The sequence below is a fragment of the Cydia pomonella genome, chromosome 14 (assembly GCF_033807575.1).
Source record: "Cydia pomonella isolate Wapato2018A chromosome 14, ilCydPomo1, whole genome shotgun sequence".
Lineage (NCBI taxonomy): Eukaryota > Metazoa > Arthropoda > Insecta > Lepidoptera > Tortricidae > Cydia > Cydia pomonella.
Genome location: NC_084716.1, coordinates 209,057 through 225,545, shown reverse-complemented (window position 1 = coordinate 225,545; position 16,489 = coordinate 209,057). Strand labels below are relative to the sequence as shown.

Genomic DNA, 16,489 nt, shown 5'->3' with positions numbered 1-16,489 from the left:
GATGTTGGTCAGAACTAGAACAGGTCGCATTTGTCAAATATGGACGCTCGTTAATGTAGTGTTTCCTTGCAGGCGGTTGTGTTCCGGCTTCAGGCTGGGCGTCGGCCGTGCTCACCGTCGTAGCCCCGGCCCGGGCCGGGCCCGTGCGCGGCGCCGTGTGGCTGCAGGCGCCCGCCGCCCGCGCCGAGACCGTGGTCACGCTGTCCGCGCTGCCGGGGGCGGTCCGGGCGCGCCTGCTGCACGAGCGCGGCGGCGACGAGTGCCAGGCGGCTCCGGTGAGTACACACGCTACAGTGTTGACGGTGGTCGGCCCGGCCCGTGCGTCAGTAGTCACGCTGTCCGCGCTGCCGGGGGCGCTCCGGGCGCGCCTGCTGCACGAGCGCGGCGCCGACGAGTGCCAGGCGGCTCCGGTGAGTACACACGCTACAGTGTTGACGGTGGTCGGCCCGGCCCGTGCGTCAGTAGTCACGCTGTCCGCGCTGCCGGGGGCGCTCCGGGCGCGCCTGCTGCACGAGCGCGGCGCCGACGAGTGCCAGGCGGCTCCGGTGAGTACACACGCTACAGTGTTGACGGTGGTCGGCCCGGCCCGTGCGTCAGTAGTCACGCTGTCCGCGCTGCCGGGGGCGCTCCGGGCGCGCCTGCTGCACGAGCGCGGCGCCGACGAGTGCCAGGCGGCTCCGGTGAGTACACACGCTACAGTGTTGACGGTGGTCGGCCCGGCCCGTGCGTCAGTAGTCACGCTGTCCGCGCTGCCGGGGGCGCTCCGGGCGCGCCTGCTGCACGAGCGCGGCGCCGACGAGTGCCAGGCGGCTCCGGTGAGTACACACGCTACAGTGTTGACGGTGGTCGGCCCGGCCCGTGCGTCAGTAGTCACGCTGTCCGCGCTGCCGGGGGCGCTCCGGGCGCGCCTGCTGCACGAGCGCGGCGCCGACGAGTGCCAGGCGGCTCCGGTGAGTACACACGCTACAGTGTTGACGGTGGTCGGCCCGGCCCGTGCGTCAGTAGTCACGCTGTCCGCGCTGCCGGGGGCGCTCCGGGCGCGCCTGCTGCACGAGCGCGGCGCCGACGAGTGCCAGGCGGCTCCGGTGAGTACACACGCTACAGTGTTGACGGTGGTCGGCCCGGCCCGTGCGTCAGTAGTCACGCTGTCCGCGCTGCCGGGGGCGCTCCGGGCGCGCCTGCTGCACGAGCGCGGCGCCGACGAGTGCCAGGCGGCTCCGGTGAGTACACACGCTACAGTGTTGACGGTGGTCGGCCCGGCCCGTGCGTCAGTAGTCACGCTGTCCGCGCTGCCGGGGGCGCTCCGGGCGCGCCTGCTGCACGAGCGCGGCGCCGACGAGTGCCAGGCGGCTCCGGTGAGTACACACGCTACAGTGTTGACGGTGGTCGGCCCGGCCCGTGCGTCAGTAGTCACGCTGTCCGCGCTGCCGGGGGCGCTCCGGGCGCGCCTGCTGCACGAGCGCGGCGCCGACGAGTGCCAGGCGGCTCCGGTGAGTACACACGCTACAGTGTTGACGGTGGTCGGCCCGGCCCGTGCGTCAGTAGTCACGCTGTCCGCGCTGCCGGGGGCGCTCCGGGCGCGCCTGCTGCACGAGCGCGGCGCCGACGAGTGCCAGGCGGCTCCGGTGAGTACACACGCTACAGTGTTGACGGTGGTCGGCCCGGCCCGTGCGTCAGTAGTCACGCTGTCCGCGCTGCCGGGGGCGCTCCGGGCGCGCCTGCTGCACGAGCGCGGCGCCGACGAGTGCCAGGCGGCTCCGGTGAGTACACACGCTACAGTGTTGACGGTGGTCGGCCCGGCCCGTGCGTCAGTAGTCACGCTGTCCGCGCTGCCGGGGGCGCTCCGGGCGCGCCTGCTGCACGAGCGCGGCGCCGACGAGTGCCAGGCGGCTCCGGTGAGTACACACGCTACAGTGTTGACGGTGGTCGGCCCGGCCCGTGCGTCAGTAGTCACGCTGTCCGCGCTGCCGGGGGCGCTCCGGGCGCGCCTGCTGCACGAGCGCGGCGCCGACGAGTGCCAGGCGGCTCCGGTGAGTACACACGCTACAGTGTTGACGGTGGTCGGCCCGGCCCGTGCGTCAGTAGTCACGCTGTCCGCGCTGCCGGGGGCGCTCCGGGCGCGCCTGCTGCACGAGCGCGGCGCCGACGAGTGCCAGGCGGCTCCGGTGAGTACACACGCTACAGTGTTGACGGTGGTCGGCCCGGCCCGTGCGTCAGTAGTCACGCTGTCCGCGCTGCCGGGGGCGCTCCGGGCGCGCCTGCTGCACGAGCGCGGCGCCGACGAGTGCCAGGCGGCTCCGGTGAGTACACACGCTACAGTGTTGACGGTGGTCGGCCCGGCCCGTGCGTCAGTAGTCACGCTGTCCGCGCTGCCGGGGGCGCTCCGGGCGCGCCTGCTGCACGAGCGCGGCGCCGACGAGTGCCAGGCGGCTCCGGTGAGTACACACGCTACAGTGTTGACGGTGGTCGGCCCGGCCCGTGCGTCAGTAGTCACGCTGTCCGCGCTGCCGGGGGCGCTCCGGGCGCGCCTGCTGCACGAGCGCGGCGCCGACGAGTGCCAGGCGGCTCCGGTGAGTACACACGCTACAGTGTTGACGGTGGTCGGCCCGGCCCGTGCGTCAGTAGTCACGCTGTCCGCGCTGCCGGGGGCGCTCCGGGCGCGCCTGCTGCACGAGCGCGGCGCCGACGAGTGCCAGGCGGCTCCGGTGAGTACACACGCTACAGTGTTGACGGTGGTCGGCCCGGCCCGTGCGTCAGTAGTCACGCTGTCCGCGCTGCCGGGGGCGCTCCGGGCGCGCCTGCTGCACGAGCGCGGCGCCGACGAGTGCCAGGCGGCTCCGGTGAGTACACACGCTACAGTGTTGACACTGCCGGCAGCGGTCAGCCGTCTCGCTCACGCTTACGCTCAGTGAGAGCGAGAGAAGAAGCTGAACTCACGGAGCCCTAACATTATTGTTTCTGTAACAGTGGGCGAGCGGCTGGGCGCCGGCGCTGGTGGTGGAGAGCACGATGGCGATCAAGATGAAGGTGACGCTGGTCGAGCCGCAACCGCCCGACCCCGCGCTCGTGTTTATGTAAGTTTATATATAATATTAATAATGATTCTGATAACAAACAAATGAGGGAAAAGGGGAAAGCATCTACTTGATAAGAATAGAATAGAAATAATTTATTCAGACAACACATCAAATCAAATAACACATATGGAATATACAGGGCAAAGATAAACAAAACAGTAGAAACAAAGATGTGAAGCCGAAATGGTCTCCACTCAGCAATGCAGCTGGCACGACTAGCGTGGACTACGGCGGTGGTTTTATGTGGAGCCAGTTGCGTGTGCGGCACAGCACAGTATGCGACATGTTGTGGACGACGTAAATAAATATATACATTAAATTATATATATACATATGTAAAAAGTATTAATTATACTTTATTATTTTTCCTATTTGACCGCCGCCTACTCTATGGATGCGTGGCTGTCGATAATGTCACATATGTCATAAAAAATGTGAAATGTACGAAAGAAAACGTTTATTTAAAATAATTATCAAATAGTAATATCAGTGATTAAGTTACATGCTGATAGACGAATAGACATTTAATGTCGTTTATTTTCGTTTCAGGTATGTAGGTTTCCTTTAGTTATTTTCTTACAAATGGTTTCAATGGTAGAAACACAGATTAAATAAAATATTTTCGTTTCAGATAAAGCAACGCATTATTTTTATTTGTCTATCTTATTAGTGGTAAAGAAATATCTTATAAAACGACATTATTGTTATTAAGTCGATCGGAAATGGAGAAACTTCGCTTCGAATTTACGATATTGCCGGGAAGTGATGGAAAGACAAATATTTACTGTGTTACTTCTATAACTACGAGTGATAATAAAATCTATGCTATTCCGGAAGAGCTACAATCAGTCGGTTATCATAAAGAAATACTGAAAACAGCTGCTTATAGTAAAGTAAAAAACAGTTTAACTAAGAGATATCAGATAAGAAGAGTCTGGATAACAATGACCGAAGAACTTAAGAAAAATTATATAGACGAGGATGGTAACATACAATTCGGAGATCAATACCTAGAAGAATTAAATGAAAAACAACCCTCCACCGAACCTCAAAAAGATACGGATGCCTTAGGTAAATTATTGGAAAAATTAATAGAGAATACACAAGAAAACCGACAACAGAGTTTGAAAAATATTGCGGAGAAGTTTGTTATTGAGAAATTTTCAACCAAGAATTCAAACGCTGTTCAGTGGATAGACATTTTCGAAAGAGAATGTGAGCGTTTTCAAATTGCAGACGAGAAGAAGGTTGAAATATTGAGGCTATTCATGGATAAGAGTTGTGCAGATTGGTTTAGTTCAATGATCATAAAATTAACAATGGACGCGGATTGGTCCAAATGGAAAAAGAAATTCTGTGACTCTTTTGCAAATAAAGGATGGAACCCAGTTACGAATGCAATGTTTTTTAAATATAAAGACGGTTCATTGCTGGACTACGCTATTAAAAAAGAGAAATTATTATTGGATATGAGAAGATCGATTGATGCCGGCACATTGGTGGATTTAATTGCATCTGGTTTGCCGGAATACATAATAAACAAGATTGACAGGGAAATATTAAATGATACTGTTGATTTATTTAATGAGGTCAGCAAGCTGGAACACATGGTAAATAGAAAAAGTTACGTGTTTAAGAGAAGAGTGGGAAGCTCCAAAACTAGCAATAAAAATGAAGATTTAAACGCATGTAAAATCTGCGAAAAATTAAATAAAGGACCCCGTTACCACCCAGAAAACTTATGCTGGTTTAGAACAAAAGACGAAGATAAGAATGTAAGGAATGTTGTGAGACATGTCAACAACTCAGTTATTGAAGCTGAATTAAATGAAACGCACCAAAAAAACGAATAATAACACCATTAATATATGTCAAACTGAAAGTAAATGATAAATTTGAATTGAAGGCCCTTTATGATTCAGGTTCAAATGTTTCTGTTATTAACTCCAAGCTTTTAAGACTGAAAGGAAAAGGAAACAGTTTGAACGAAGCAAATTTAATTACAATTAGTGGTGTTAATAAGACAAAAGGTTTGACAAACTTAAAAATAAAAATCTTCGAACTGGAAAAGAATGTAGATATAGATATTCTAGATGATGAAAAATTCAAAGATGACTTTTTGATTGGATTAGACCTAATAAAATTATTCAGACTGAGACAAGATGAAAACTTAGAAATCTCTCAAAAAGAAGAAGGAAGTAATAATGAGGATCCTATAAATGATAAAAAAGTAGACATTTTTAACGATTTAGTATTAAAGAAACTCTCGACTCGAGGTGAAACAGAATACAAAATAAACTTTAATGAACATGTAAAGGAAGATGATTTTGAAATGAATATAGATCATTTGAATGGAGAAGAAAAAGTTAAAATAAATACATTAATTGATAAATACAAGTCAGTTTTTGCAAAACATAAGTTCGATATTGGCACAGTTAATGAATATGAAGCAAGGATAGATTTATTAGTTGACAAATACTGTAGTAAGAGGCCCTATAGGTGCACTGAAGAAGATAAAAAAGAGATCGAACAACAGATAGCAAAACTATTAGACAATAAACTAATAGAAGAGTCTTACAGTCCATTTGCTGCTCCTGTTACTTTAGCATTTAAAAAAGAGGATAATAGAAAATCGAGACTATGCATAGACTTCAGGGATCTGAATAAAATACTAGTTCCTCAGGCTCAGCCATTTCCATTAATAGATGATCTGATGATTAAAACGAGGAATTGCAGTTACTTTTCTACCTTGGATATAAACTCTGCATTTTGGTCTATCCCATTACGAATCGAAGACAGGAAGAAAACTGGTTTTGTGACACAGGAAGGACATTTTCAGTGGACAGTGTTGCCGTTCGGGTTAAAGACCTCGCCTGCAATCTTTCAGAGGATACTAAGCAATGTATTAAGAAAACATAAACTTACTGCTTTTGCTGTTAATTATATAGATGATATTCTCATATTTTCTAGAACATTCACAGAGCATATTGATCACCTGACACAATTGTTGGAAGCAATAAAGACTGAAGGGTTTAGATTGAAATTTACGAAGTGCATTTTTGCATCAAACTCGGTCAAATATCTAGGTCACATAATCCAAAATAACTCAATACAACCGGTAAAAGATAACTTAATATCTATAAAGAATTTTCCTGTCCCAAAAACCCAGAAAAATATTAGACAATTTCTAGGGAAGATAAATTTTTATCATGAATATATACCAAGAAGTGCAATGATATTAGACCCATTACATAATTTACTCAGAAAAAATCAAAAATTCGTATGGTCTGAAGAATGCCAGAAAGCATTCGAAACAATAAAAAACCTGCTATGCTCCCAGCCAGTACTGGAAATATTTGATCAAGATTTACCAATAAATATTTATACTGACGCTTCATTGGAAGGCATTGGAGCTATTTTAAAACAGATGCAGCCTAATGGAAAAGAAAAACCAGTTGCATATTTTTCTAAGAAATTGAATGTGGCACAAAAGAAAAAAAAAGCTATATACTTGGAATGTCTAGCTATTAAGGAGGCTGTGAGATACTGGCAATACTGGCTGATAGGAAAATCATTCACAGTTTTCTCCGATCACAAACCCCTAGAAAATATGAACCTTAAATCAAGAACGGATGAAGAACTGGGTGACTTGACATACTATCTGTCTCAATATGATTTTCAAATAAAATATGCGCCAGGAAAAACAAACTTGGAAGCAGACTGCTTAAGCAGGAATCCAGTTTTAGAATGTGATGAAAATAAAGATGAACAATTAAAAGTTGTTAATTTAATAAAACTTGAAGATATTTTAAAAGATCAGAGTCAAAATAAATATATACAGAATAAAAAGGAGAATTTAATTAAGAAACATAACGTTTATTTAAGAAAAATGAAGACAAAAGAGAAAATACTACTATCAGAGAGGTTTAGCAGAACACTTTTGAAAAATATACATGAACAGTTTTGCCACATTGGAGTTGGACAAATGCTGAAAACTATTAGTCCGTTATATTCGGCTAAAAATTTAACAACTAATATCAAAAATGTTTGCGCTACATGTGAAATTTGTATTAAAAATAAATCAAGAGGACGAGACAAATTTGGACTTATGTCTCATTTGGGTCCGGCTACAAAACCTTTTGAAATTATGTCAATAGACACGATTGGAGGATTTGGAGGTTCGAGATCAACAAAAAAATATCTGCATTTGTTGGTAGACCACTTCACCAGATATGCGTATATACTAACATCCAAAACCCAAAGCGCAGATGATTTTATTAAACTACTCAAAAATGTAACAGAAACAAACAACATTGGTATGATACTTACTGATCAATACCCTGGAATTAATTCAAAAGAATTTAAGATTTTCTTGCAGAACAAGGGTATAAACATAGTTTTTACAGCAGTAAATACAGCTTTCTCGAATGGATTAAATGAAAGATTAAATCAAACATTAGTAAACAAGATAAGATGCAGAATAAACGAAAGAGGAGAAAAACGAGCTTGGGCCACAATAGCACAAGAATGTCTTAAAAAATACAATGAAACAAAACATTCAGTCACTGGTTTTTCCCCATCTTACCTTATGAATGGTACAGATGATAGAATTTTGCCAAAAGAACTTAAGCAAGAACTGCAAAGTGATTGGAATATAGATAAAGAGATAGCACTCGAAAATACTTTAAAATCGCACAACTACAATAAGAAAATATTTGACAAAAATCGAAGGTATCATAAATTTAATGTTGGAGACTTGGTGTATGTGGAAAATGGAAACAAGCTAAACAGAAGGAAATTAGATGAGCTGAAAATTGGACCCTATAAAATTACTGAGAAAATTTCAGACTCTATATACAGAATAGATGTCGGTCATAAAAAAGCAGAGTCGAACTTATTCCATATAACGAAACTTATTCCAGTCCCTATTATAGATGAAGAAGGAGAAGAAACGGAGGAGAGTTCACGATCCTGCGAAAATTTTATTGGAAAAATTTTCTATCCTTAGGGGGGGAGATGTAAAAAGTATTAATTATACTTTATTATTTTTCCTATTTGACCGCCGCCTACTCTATGGATGCGTGGCTGTCGATAATGTCACATATGTCATAAAAAATGTGAAATGTACGAAAGAAAACGTTTATTTAAAATAATTTATCAAATAGTAATATCAGTGATTAAGTTTACATGCTGATAGACGAATAGACATTTAATGTCGTTTATTTTCGTTTCAGGTATGTAGGTTTTCCTTTAGTTATTTTCTTACAAATGGTTTCAATGGTAGAAACACAGATTAAATAAAATATTTTCGTTTCAGATAAAGCAACGCATTATTTTTATTTGTCTATCTTATTAGTGGTAAAGAAATATCTTATACATATTTCCAAAAATTTTGATAATTTTAATGTATTTCAACAAAGACTGGATATTACTTGTGACATCATTGTACTGACAGAATGTTGGCTTAATACCCATACTAATCTACCAAATATGCCAGGTTTCATATCGTATAGCAGTAAGTTTAATTATAACCAAAACGACGGGGTAGTAGTTTATGTTAAAAATAACTTAAACATCACAGTTGAGGAACCCCATATACTAGATTGCAATCGGCTTTTAATTAAAATCGGATCAGATACTGCAATATTAGCCTTGTATAGACCCCCCCTCCTTTAAAAATATAAGTAATTTTATCGAATCTCTGGATGAAAATCTAAGTAAATTAACATCCTTTAAAAATATAATATTGATAGGAGATATTAATATCAACATACTAGCTGAAAGCAGCGAATCGTCTTTGACAGCCCAGAGCTACCTTAACCTATGCTCTTTCCATGGCTTACTCCCAGCGCACACGCTTCCTACGCACCAAAGCGGGTCTTGCTTAGATCATATTATGGTAAAATCGAATTATTTGGCATTAGCACTTGTTACTGACTCTACAGTGACCGACCATAGAGCTGCCCTACTAACCCTATATCGTAAATCACGTAACACATGCACTCGCACGCAATTTGTCTCTAAATTAAACATAAACAAACTTAGAGATGATTTATGCAATATTGACTTTGGCCCCGTTTATAATTCTGCTGATGCAGAAAATAGTATGCTCTACTTGATTAAAAATGTCCAACAAGCAATATTACTTAACAGTTATAATACACGTTTAAATAGCAAGAATTTTAATATAAAACTATATATAGACCAAATGTTTTTATATAAGCTTTTAAATAACTATATTGACTCTCCTGATCTTCTTGAAAAAATTATTTTTAAATTGCCTAGTCGTATTCCCACTCGCCACCCCCAAACATTCCATATTAGCTTTTGTGGCTCTAATTTTGCCATGCATACTTTTTTTAGACGAGCCTGTCGTGATTACAATGATAAATTTTCAAATTTAGATATTTTTTCATTATCATTTTGTAAATACAGTAGCATTCTGCGAAGTTCAATCTTTCCTTTATAAATATTGTACGTTTTCTTTTAAGTACTGATAGATACGTGGGGTGAGACAAGTGAAACTACTGCTTGCTGTTAGCGTACTCACGTGTATTCGTAAGTTAGCGCGGTGGGTGTGTGCGTGAGCACACATACATATGCAACATTCCTCCCCTTAGCTTACATACACGTCTAAATTATACTTAACTAAGAATAACAAAGGATTACAACAACCTATTGCTAAAAGAATGGCTTGTAGTTAATCTTGGGTCGATTGCGCTTTGACCGAGAAGTGGTAGGCACGGGATTGTTATCAGCGGGGACTTCAGAATCTCGAGTCTCGGGTTCAGTGACCGGGCCAGGCAGGGCCTCCAAGAATTCGTCATCTTCTTCGGACTGGCCTCCGGGTATGGACCGCGGCGGCGTTGCAATAGGCTCGGCTGATGACGCAGGCTGTGGATCTGGAACCAATTTCCACTCTCTTTCCTCCCCCGTGCTATTAGGCTGCCGTTCCTCGCTCGGCGCTGGCGAGAGCGGGTGGGCCGATGATGTGTCATCGTCCTGGATTTCTATGTCTTCATCAGAGTAACTAGAGTAAGCGCAACCGTGCCCTTTATCTAACACAATTTGGTTTTTGTGTTTTTTAAATGTTTTGAAAGTAATATTGTCTTTTACTATATAAACAACTTTGCCAACTTTTTTTACAATTGTGCCTCGGCACCACTTAAATTTACCATTTGCCTCGAAGGCCTTAAATAATACTAAATCTCCTCGAGAGAAACATTGCGCCTTACGGCACATTGACGATTTATTCTGTAAACACTGATTTTTTCGTACAGTATTAGCGAGCGCCGGAGATGAGGGTGACGATATTTTAGGGTTAATTAAATCTAACCGAGTCTTTAATTTACGTCCATATACCAACTGAGCAGGCGAAACCCCCGTTGTAGTGTGTACAGAATTTCTGTAGTCAAATAAGTATTTCAACAGTCTTTTCCACGAATTCTGTACCCCATTGCCACTCAGTATACTGGTTTTAATGCCCTTTTTAGATGCCCTGTAGCTTTACACTTTTTACACCTGGATTTCGCGAAACGACACTGCAATGTTTTGTGATTATAGTAACCGCACACTTGACACTGCTCTTTTTTACCGTCAGCGCCGCCGGTATTCGCGGACGTACTGTCTCGCTGTAGCGTTTTTTCAACCTTGAACAGCTGATCCTGGGATATTTGCACCGGTTGCGATGCCGCTGCCCCCGCGCGAGCACAATGTACACTTTCAGCCAGCTCGACGGCCTTGGCTAGAGTAAGCACAGTAAGATCCCGCGCAAAGAGCTTCTCCTTCTCCGGACCGGATGACATTCCCATGACGAATTTGTCGCGAAGAGCTTCTTCCACATTGCTAAAACCACAATATGCAGACAACCCGCGCAACCGTGCCGCCCATTGTGGAAATGTCTCCCCTGACTGCTGTGTAGCCGCGTAAAATTTGTACCGCTCGCCGAATCCACAGCGCTTCGGAGTGAAGTGGTCGTCCAGCAGCTTGACGATATCTTCGTATGGCACGCTCTGCAGCTCCTTCGGTAACGCCAGGTCCGCTGCAAGCTTGTATGTGCCGTCGCTGAGTGCGCTAAGGAGGATCGCTCGTCTCTTTTGGCCCCCAGCATCTTTGGTGTCGTCAATATCATTCGCGATGAACCACTGCGCAATACGTCCTTTGTATGTCTCCCAAGACTGCGTAGTGTGGTCGAACGAAGACAATAAGCCGAAAGTAGCACCAGACATTTTTCGTTATTTTATCTTTTTTGCTATGTGGGTAGTCGCCGCCAGTGATAGATACGTGGGGTGAGACAAGTGAAACTACTGCTTGCTGTTAGCGTACTCACGTGTATTCGTAAGTTAGCGCGGTGGGTGTGTGCGTGAGCACACATACATATGCAACAAGTACCTAGTAACTATATATTATTTGCACGCATAACAACTATAGCGATACATGTATTTTTAATTATTTTGTATACCACTTTAAACTCTGTACTATGTCATGCATTTATTAATTACCTACCGATGTTTTGAAGTCCCTGTACGCGTGACAGACAAGAAGATGCCTAACACCTTCCCTGTTTCGATCTGTAATTAACTATGTATACTTTTATTTTCAATGGAACTAAAGGTCTGTTTGTTATCACTTAAGCTTATATAAATTAATATGTGACTGTTTGTTTCCTAAATAAATTAAAAAAAAAAAAAAACCATGGATTACCCCAGGACTTCTTCGATCCATGAGACACAGGGATAAACTTCACCTGAAAGCTAAAGCAAATCCAGACAATCTTATATTGCAACTGTCGTATAAAAGATATCGTAATTTTTGTAACAACCTATTGAAAAACGTAAAAACAAACTACGACAAAAAACAGCTGGAAATTGCTGGAAAAAACAGTAAATTAGTTTGGAAATATATTAAAAACGTAACATACACAACAAAACAACGTGAATCATCTGCAAGTTTGTTGAAAGTAGGCCGGTCTGAATTGCTAGCTGCAAATAGCACAAATGAATTTTTCGTTAACATAGGCAAAAACCTGGCTGATAAAATCCAGGAGGATCCGTCTTCACCCCCCTCAAGAATACATTTTAGTACATATAAATCCTCGAAATCATTTGTCCTATTAAACACGGATGAAGCTGAGGTTGAAAGGATTATCATGAGCCTAAAAGACGATTCCGCGGTCGGTTGGGATGGCATATCGAACAAAATAATAAAGGCATTCAGACATATCCTGGTTCCACCACTAACATATATATTTCAAAAATGCATCTCTGAAGGAATATTTCCGAAATGTCTTAAAAATCCGTTGTAATCCCTGTCTATAAATCTGGAAGCAAAGTTCAAGTAACAAATTATAGACCGATTTCTCTTTTGCCAGCGACATCAAAAATTCTGGAAAAAATTATTAATAATAGACTTGTGCAATATTTGGAGAAGCATGCTTTTTTGTCAAAGACGCAGTTTGGTTTTAGGTCCAAGTTATCAACTGCAGATGCTGTACACGAATTGACAGACTATTTAGTTCAGGAACTAGACAAGGGTAACAAGACAATTGGAATTTTTCTGGACCTCGCAAAAGCTTTTGACACCGTTTCTATTTCCATTTTACTGCACAAGCTTGAATCACTAGGTATTAGGGGCACACAGCACAAATTAATCGCGAGCTACCTAAACGGACGAACTCAATGCGTAAAAATAGATAACATCATCAGCTCAGATTTAGAAAACACATCTTACGGCTTGCCACAAGGGAGCGTTTTGGCCTCTACCCTATTTTTAATTTACATTAATGACCTATGCAATCTAAAGATAGATAGTGGCAAAATCATTTCCTACGCAGATGACACTGCGCTCCTTTTTTCCGCAAAGTCAACAAACGAGGTTTACGAGTACGCACAACGAGGATTTAATATTGTAACTAACTGGCTAAAACTTCATCTACTAACACTGAACTCTGACAAAACAAACTTTATAAGCTTTTTCATGCGGAAATCAGATCCAATGTCAAATAATCACACACTTTACGCACATAACTGTGAGGACGAAACAAATAAGCCCTGTACATGCCCATCTATAGCTATTACTGACAACATTAAGTATTTGGGAGTCATTATTGACGAAACTCTCTCTTTTAAAAATCACATTGAAGCATTGTGCAATAGAGTTCGAAAATTAATATTTGTATTTAAAAAACTTCGATCGATAGGTGATCAAACTTTAATCAAGCAAGTATACTTTTCACTGTGTCAATCGATACTAAGTTACTGTATTTCTTCCTGGGGTGGTACAGCTAAAACAACACTAATAAACCTAGAAAGAGCCCAGAGAGCTGTACTAAAGGTAGCTACTTACCGCCCATTCTTATACCCCACTGAACTCCTTTATAAAGCATGTGAAGTACTAACTGTTCGTCAACTATTTATATTAAGAGTCCTTATTCCTACAGACGAGCGTATTTTGTAAAATGCTTCCTTTTTCATTCAAGATTACGACGTAACTATTAGTATTTATTCAAAAACTGATAACGTACTTAAATAATCGTTTCCTAAACTAGGGGCTCCAACAGTTCAAATTTTCATTTTCTCTTTTAAACCTCTTTTTTAATGAGGTTTTTTGGGAGTCTTTTCCAAATTTTGCAGTGAGATGTGGCGTTTCGGTTCTCAATTTTGCTATAAACAAGAATCATTTGGTACATGAATGACTACAATTTGATTCAACATATCTCGTACGAGGGGCTGGAATGATTAACAATCGAAGATTCATTTGAAAAAACTGATAAAATACCTTCCGAGTTTTCTTCATTTTTTTGGCGAAAACAGGGTTTTATTATATTTTATTTCCGCAAATTGTACGCATATTTTGCTTTAAAAATAATATTATAGCAAACTGTAACTTTATGTTAACCTATAAAAAAAAAATCGTAACTATGGGACGTACATTGCCGTAAATTTATATTTTTTTTAAAACACGTATAAATCACGCAGCAGCGACGCCCCGCTCTCAGTCCGCGCGGAGCGCGCTTAGAGGACGGACCTGTGCTCGATTGTCAGGCATTCGTTGCGATCGTAATCAGCTACGGAGTTCCGAGAAGTGCTATATACTGCGATTAGAAAATCTTAATAAAAGTTCATTGTTTACAGTATGCCTAACAGACTCGCTTATTGATGGATTTTCAGTGTTACTTTTTTTTTTAATACTAAGTCGGTGGCAAACAAGCATACGGCCCGCATATGTACGCCTGCAACTCCAGAGGAGTTACATGCGCGTTGCCGACCCTAACCCCCTCCCACCCCTCGTTGAGCTCTGGCATCCTTACTCACCGGCAGGAACACAACACTATGAGTAAGGTCTAGTGTTATTTGTCTGCGATTTTCTGAAAAACGCATTTTCACTTGAAATTACGTTAGGGTTTGCATTATTATTTTTGACCCGGATGAAGTCCAAGTTCTCATGATGGAGTCAGGAGTTGGTCACCAGAACTCCTAATCTACTAATTATAATCCCATCGTGTTTGGGCTCAAAAGATTTGCCCTGACGAACACCATCAATCTAGATGAGGTCCAGGGTCTCATGATGGAGTCAGGAGTTGGTCACTAGAACTCCTAATCTACTCATTATAATTCCATCGTGTTTGGGCTCAACAGAGTTGCCCTGATGAGCACCTTCAATCTAGATGAGGTCCAGGGTCTCATGATGGAGTCAGGAGCTGGTCACCAGAACTCCTAATCTACTCATCATAACTCCATCGTGTTTGGGTTCAATAGAGTTGCCCTGACGAGCACCATCAATCTAGATGAGGTCCAGGGTCTCATGATGGAGTCAGGAGCTGGTCACCAGAACTCCTAATCTACTCATCATAACTCCATCGTGTATGGGCTCAATAGATTTGCCCTGATGAACACCATCGATCTAGATGAGGCCCAGGGTCTCATGATGGAGTCAGGAGTTGGTCACCAGAACTCCTAAACTACTCATCATAACCTCATCGTGTTCGGGCTCAATAGATTTGCCCTGACGAGCATCATCAATCTAGATAAAGTCCAGGGTCTCATGATGGAGTCAGGAGTTGGTCACTAGAACTCCTAATCTACTCATTATAATTCCAACGTGTTTGGGCTCAAAAGATTTGCCCTGATGAGCATCATCGATCTAGATGAGGTCCAGGGTCTCATGATGGAGTCAGGAGTTGGTCACCAGAACTCCTACTCTACTCACCATAACTCCATCGTGTTTGGGCTCAATAGAGTTGCCCTGACGAGCACCTTCAATCTAGATGAGGTCCAGGGTCTCATGATGGAGTCAGGAGCTGGTCACCAGAACTCCTAATCTACTCATCATAACTCCATCGTGTTTGGGTTCAATAGAGTTGCCCTGACGAGCACCATCAATCTAGATGAGGTCCAGGGTCTCATGATGGAGTCAGGAGCTGGTTACCAGAACTCCTAATCTACTCATCATAACTCCATCGTGTTTGAACTCAATAGATTTGCCCTGATGAACACCATCGATCTAGATGAGGCCCAGGGTCTCATGATGGAGTCAGGAGTTGGTCACCAGAACTCCTAATCTACTCATCATAACCTCATCGTGTTCGGGCTCAATAGATTCGCCCTGACGAGCATCATCAATCTAGATAAAGTCCAGGGTCTCATGATGGAGTCAGGAGTTGGTCACTAGAACTCTTAATCTACTCATTATAATTCCAACGTGTTTGGGCTCAAAAGATTTGCCTTGATGAGCACCATCGATCTAGATGAGGTCCAGGGTCTCATGATGGAGTCAGGAGTTGGTCACCAGAACTCCTAATCTACTCATCATAACTCCATCGTGTTTGGGCTCAATAGATTTGCCCTGACGAACACCATCGATCTAGATGAGGTCCAGGGTCTCATGATGGAGTCAGGAGTTGGTCACCAGAACTCCTAAACTACTCATCATAACCTCATCGTGTTTGGGCTCAATAGATTTGCCCTGACGAGCATCATCAATCTAGATAAAGTCCAGGGTCTCATGATGGAGTCAGGAGTTGGTCACTAGAACTCCTAATCTACTTATTATAATTCCAACGTGTTTGGGCTCGTGAGGGCAAATCTATTGAGCCCAAACACGATGGAGTTATGATGAGTAGATTAGGAATTATGGTGACCAACTCCTGACTCCATCATGAGACCCTGGACTTGATCTAGATCGATGGTACTCGTCAGGGCAAATCTTTTGAGCCCAAACACGATGGAATTATGATGAGTAGATTAGGAGTTCTGGTGACCAACTCCTGACTCCATCATGAGACCCTGGACTTCATCTAGATCGATGGTACTCGTCAGGGCAAATCTTTTGAGCCCAAACACGATGGAATTATAATGAGTAGATTAGGAGTTCTAGTGACCAACTCCTGACTCCATCATGAGACCCTGGACTTC

At 43.8% G+C, this 16,489-nt stretch overlaps 1 protein-coding gene across 1 annotated transcript in view; it reads left to right on the top strand.

Moving 5' to 3' along the window:
- LOC133525304 (uncharacterized) overlaps positions 1-16,489 on the top strand; it is a 40,533-nt gene that overhangs the window by 8,746 nt on the left and 15,298 nt on the right. Inside the window, exons 8-9 of the mRNA XM_061861592.1 lie at positions 73-2,840; positions 2,968-3,074. Of these exons, the coding sequence (XP_061717576.1) occupies positions 73-2,840; positions 2,968-3,074 (2,875 nt within the window). The remainder of the gene's footprint in view (positions 1-72; positions 2,841-2,967; positions 3,075-16,489) is intronic.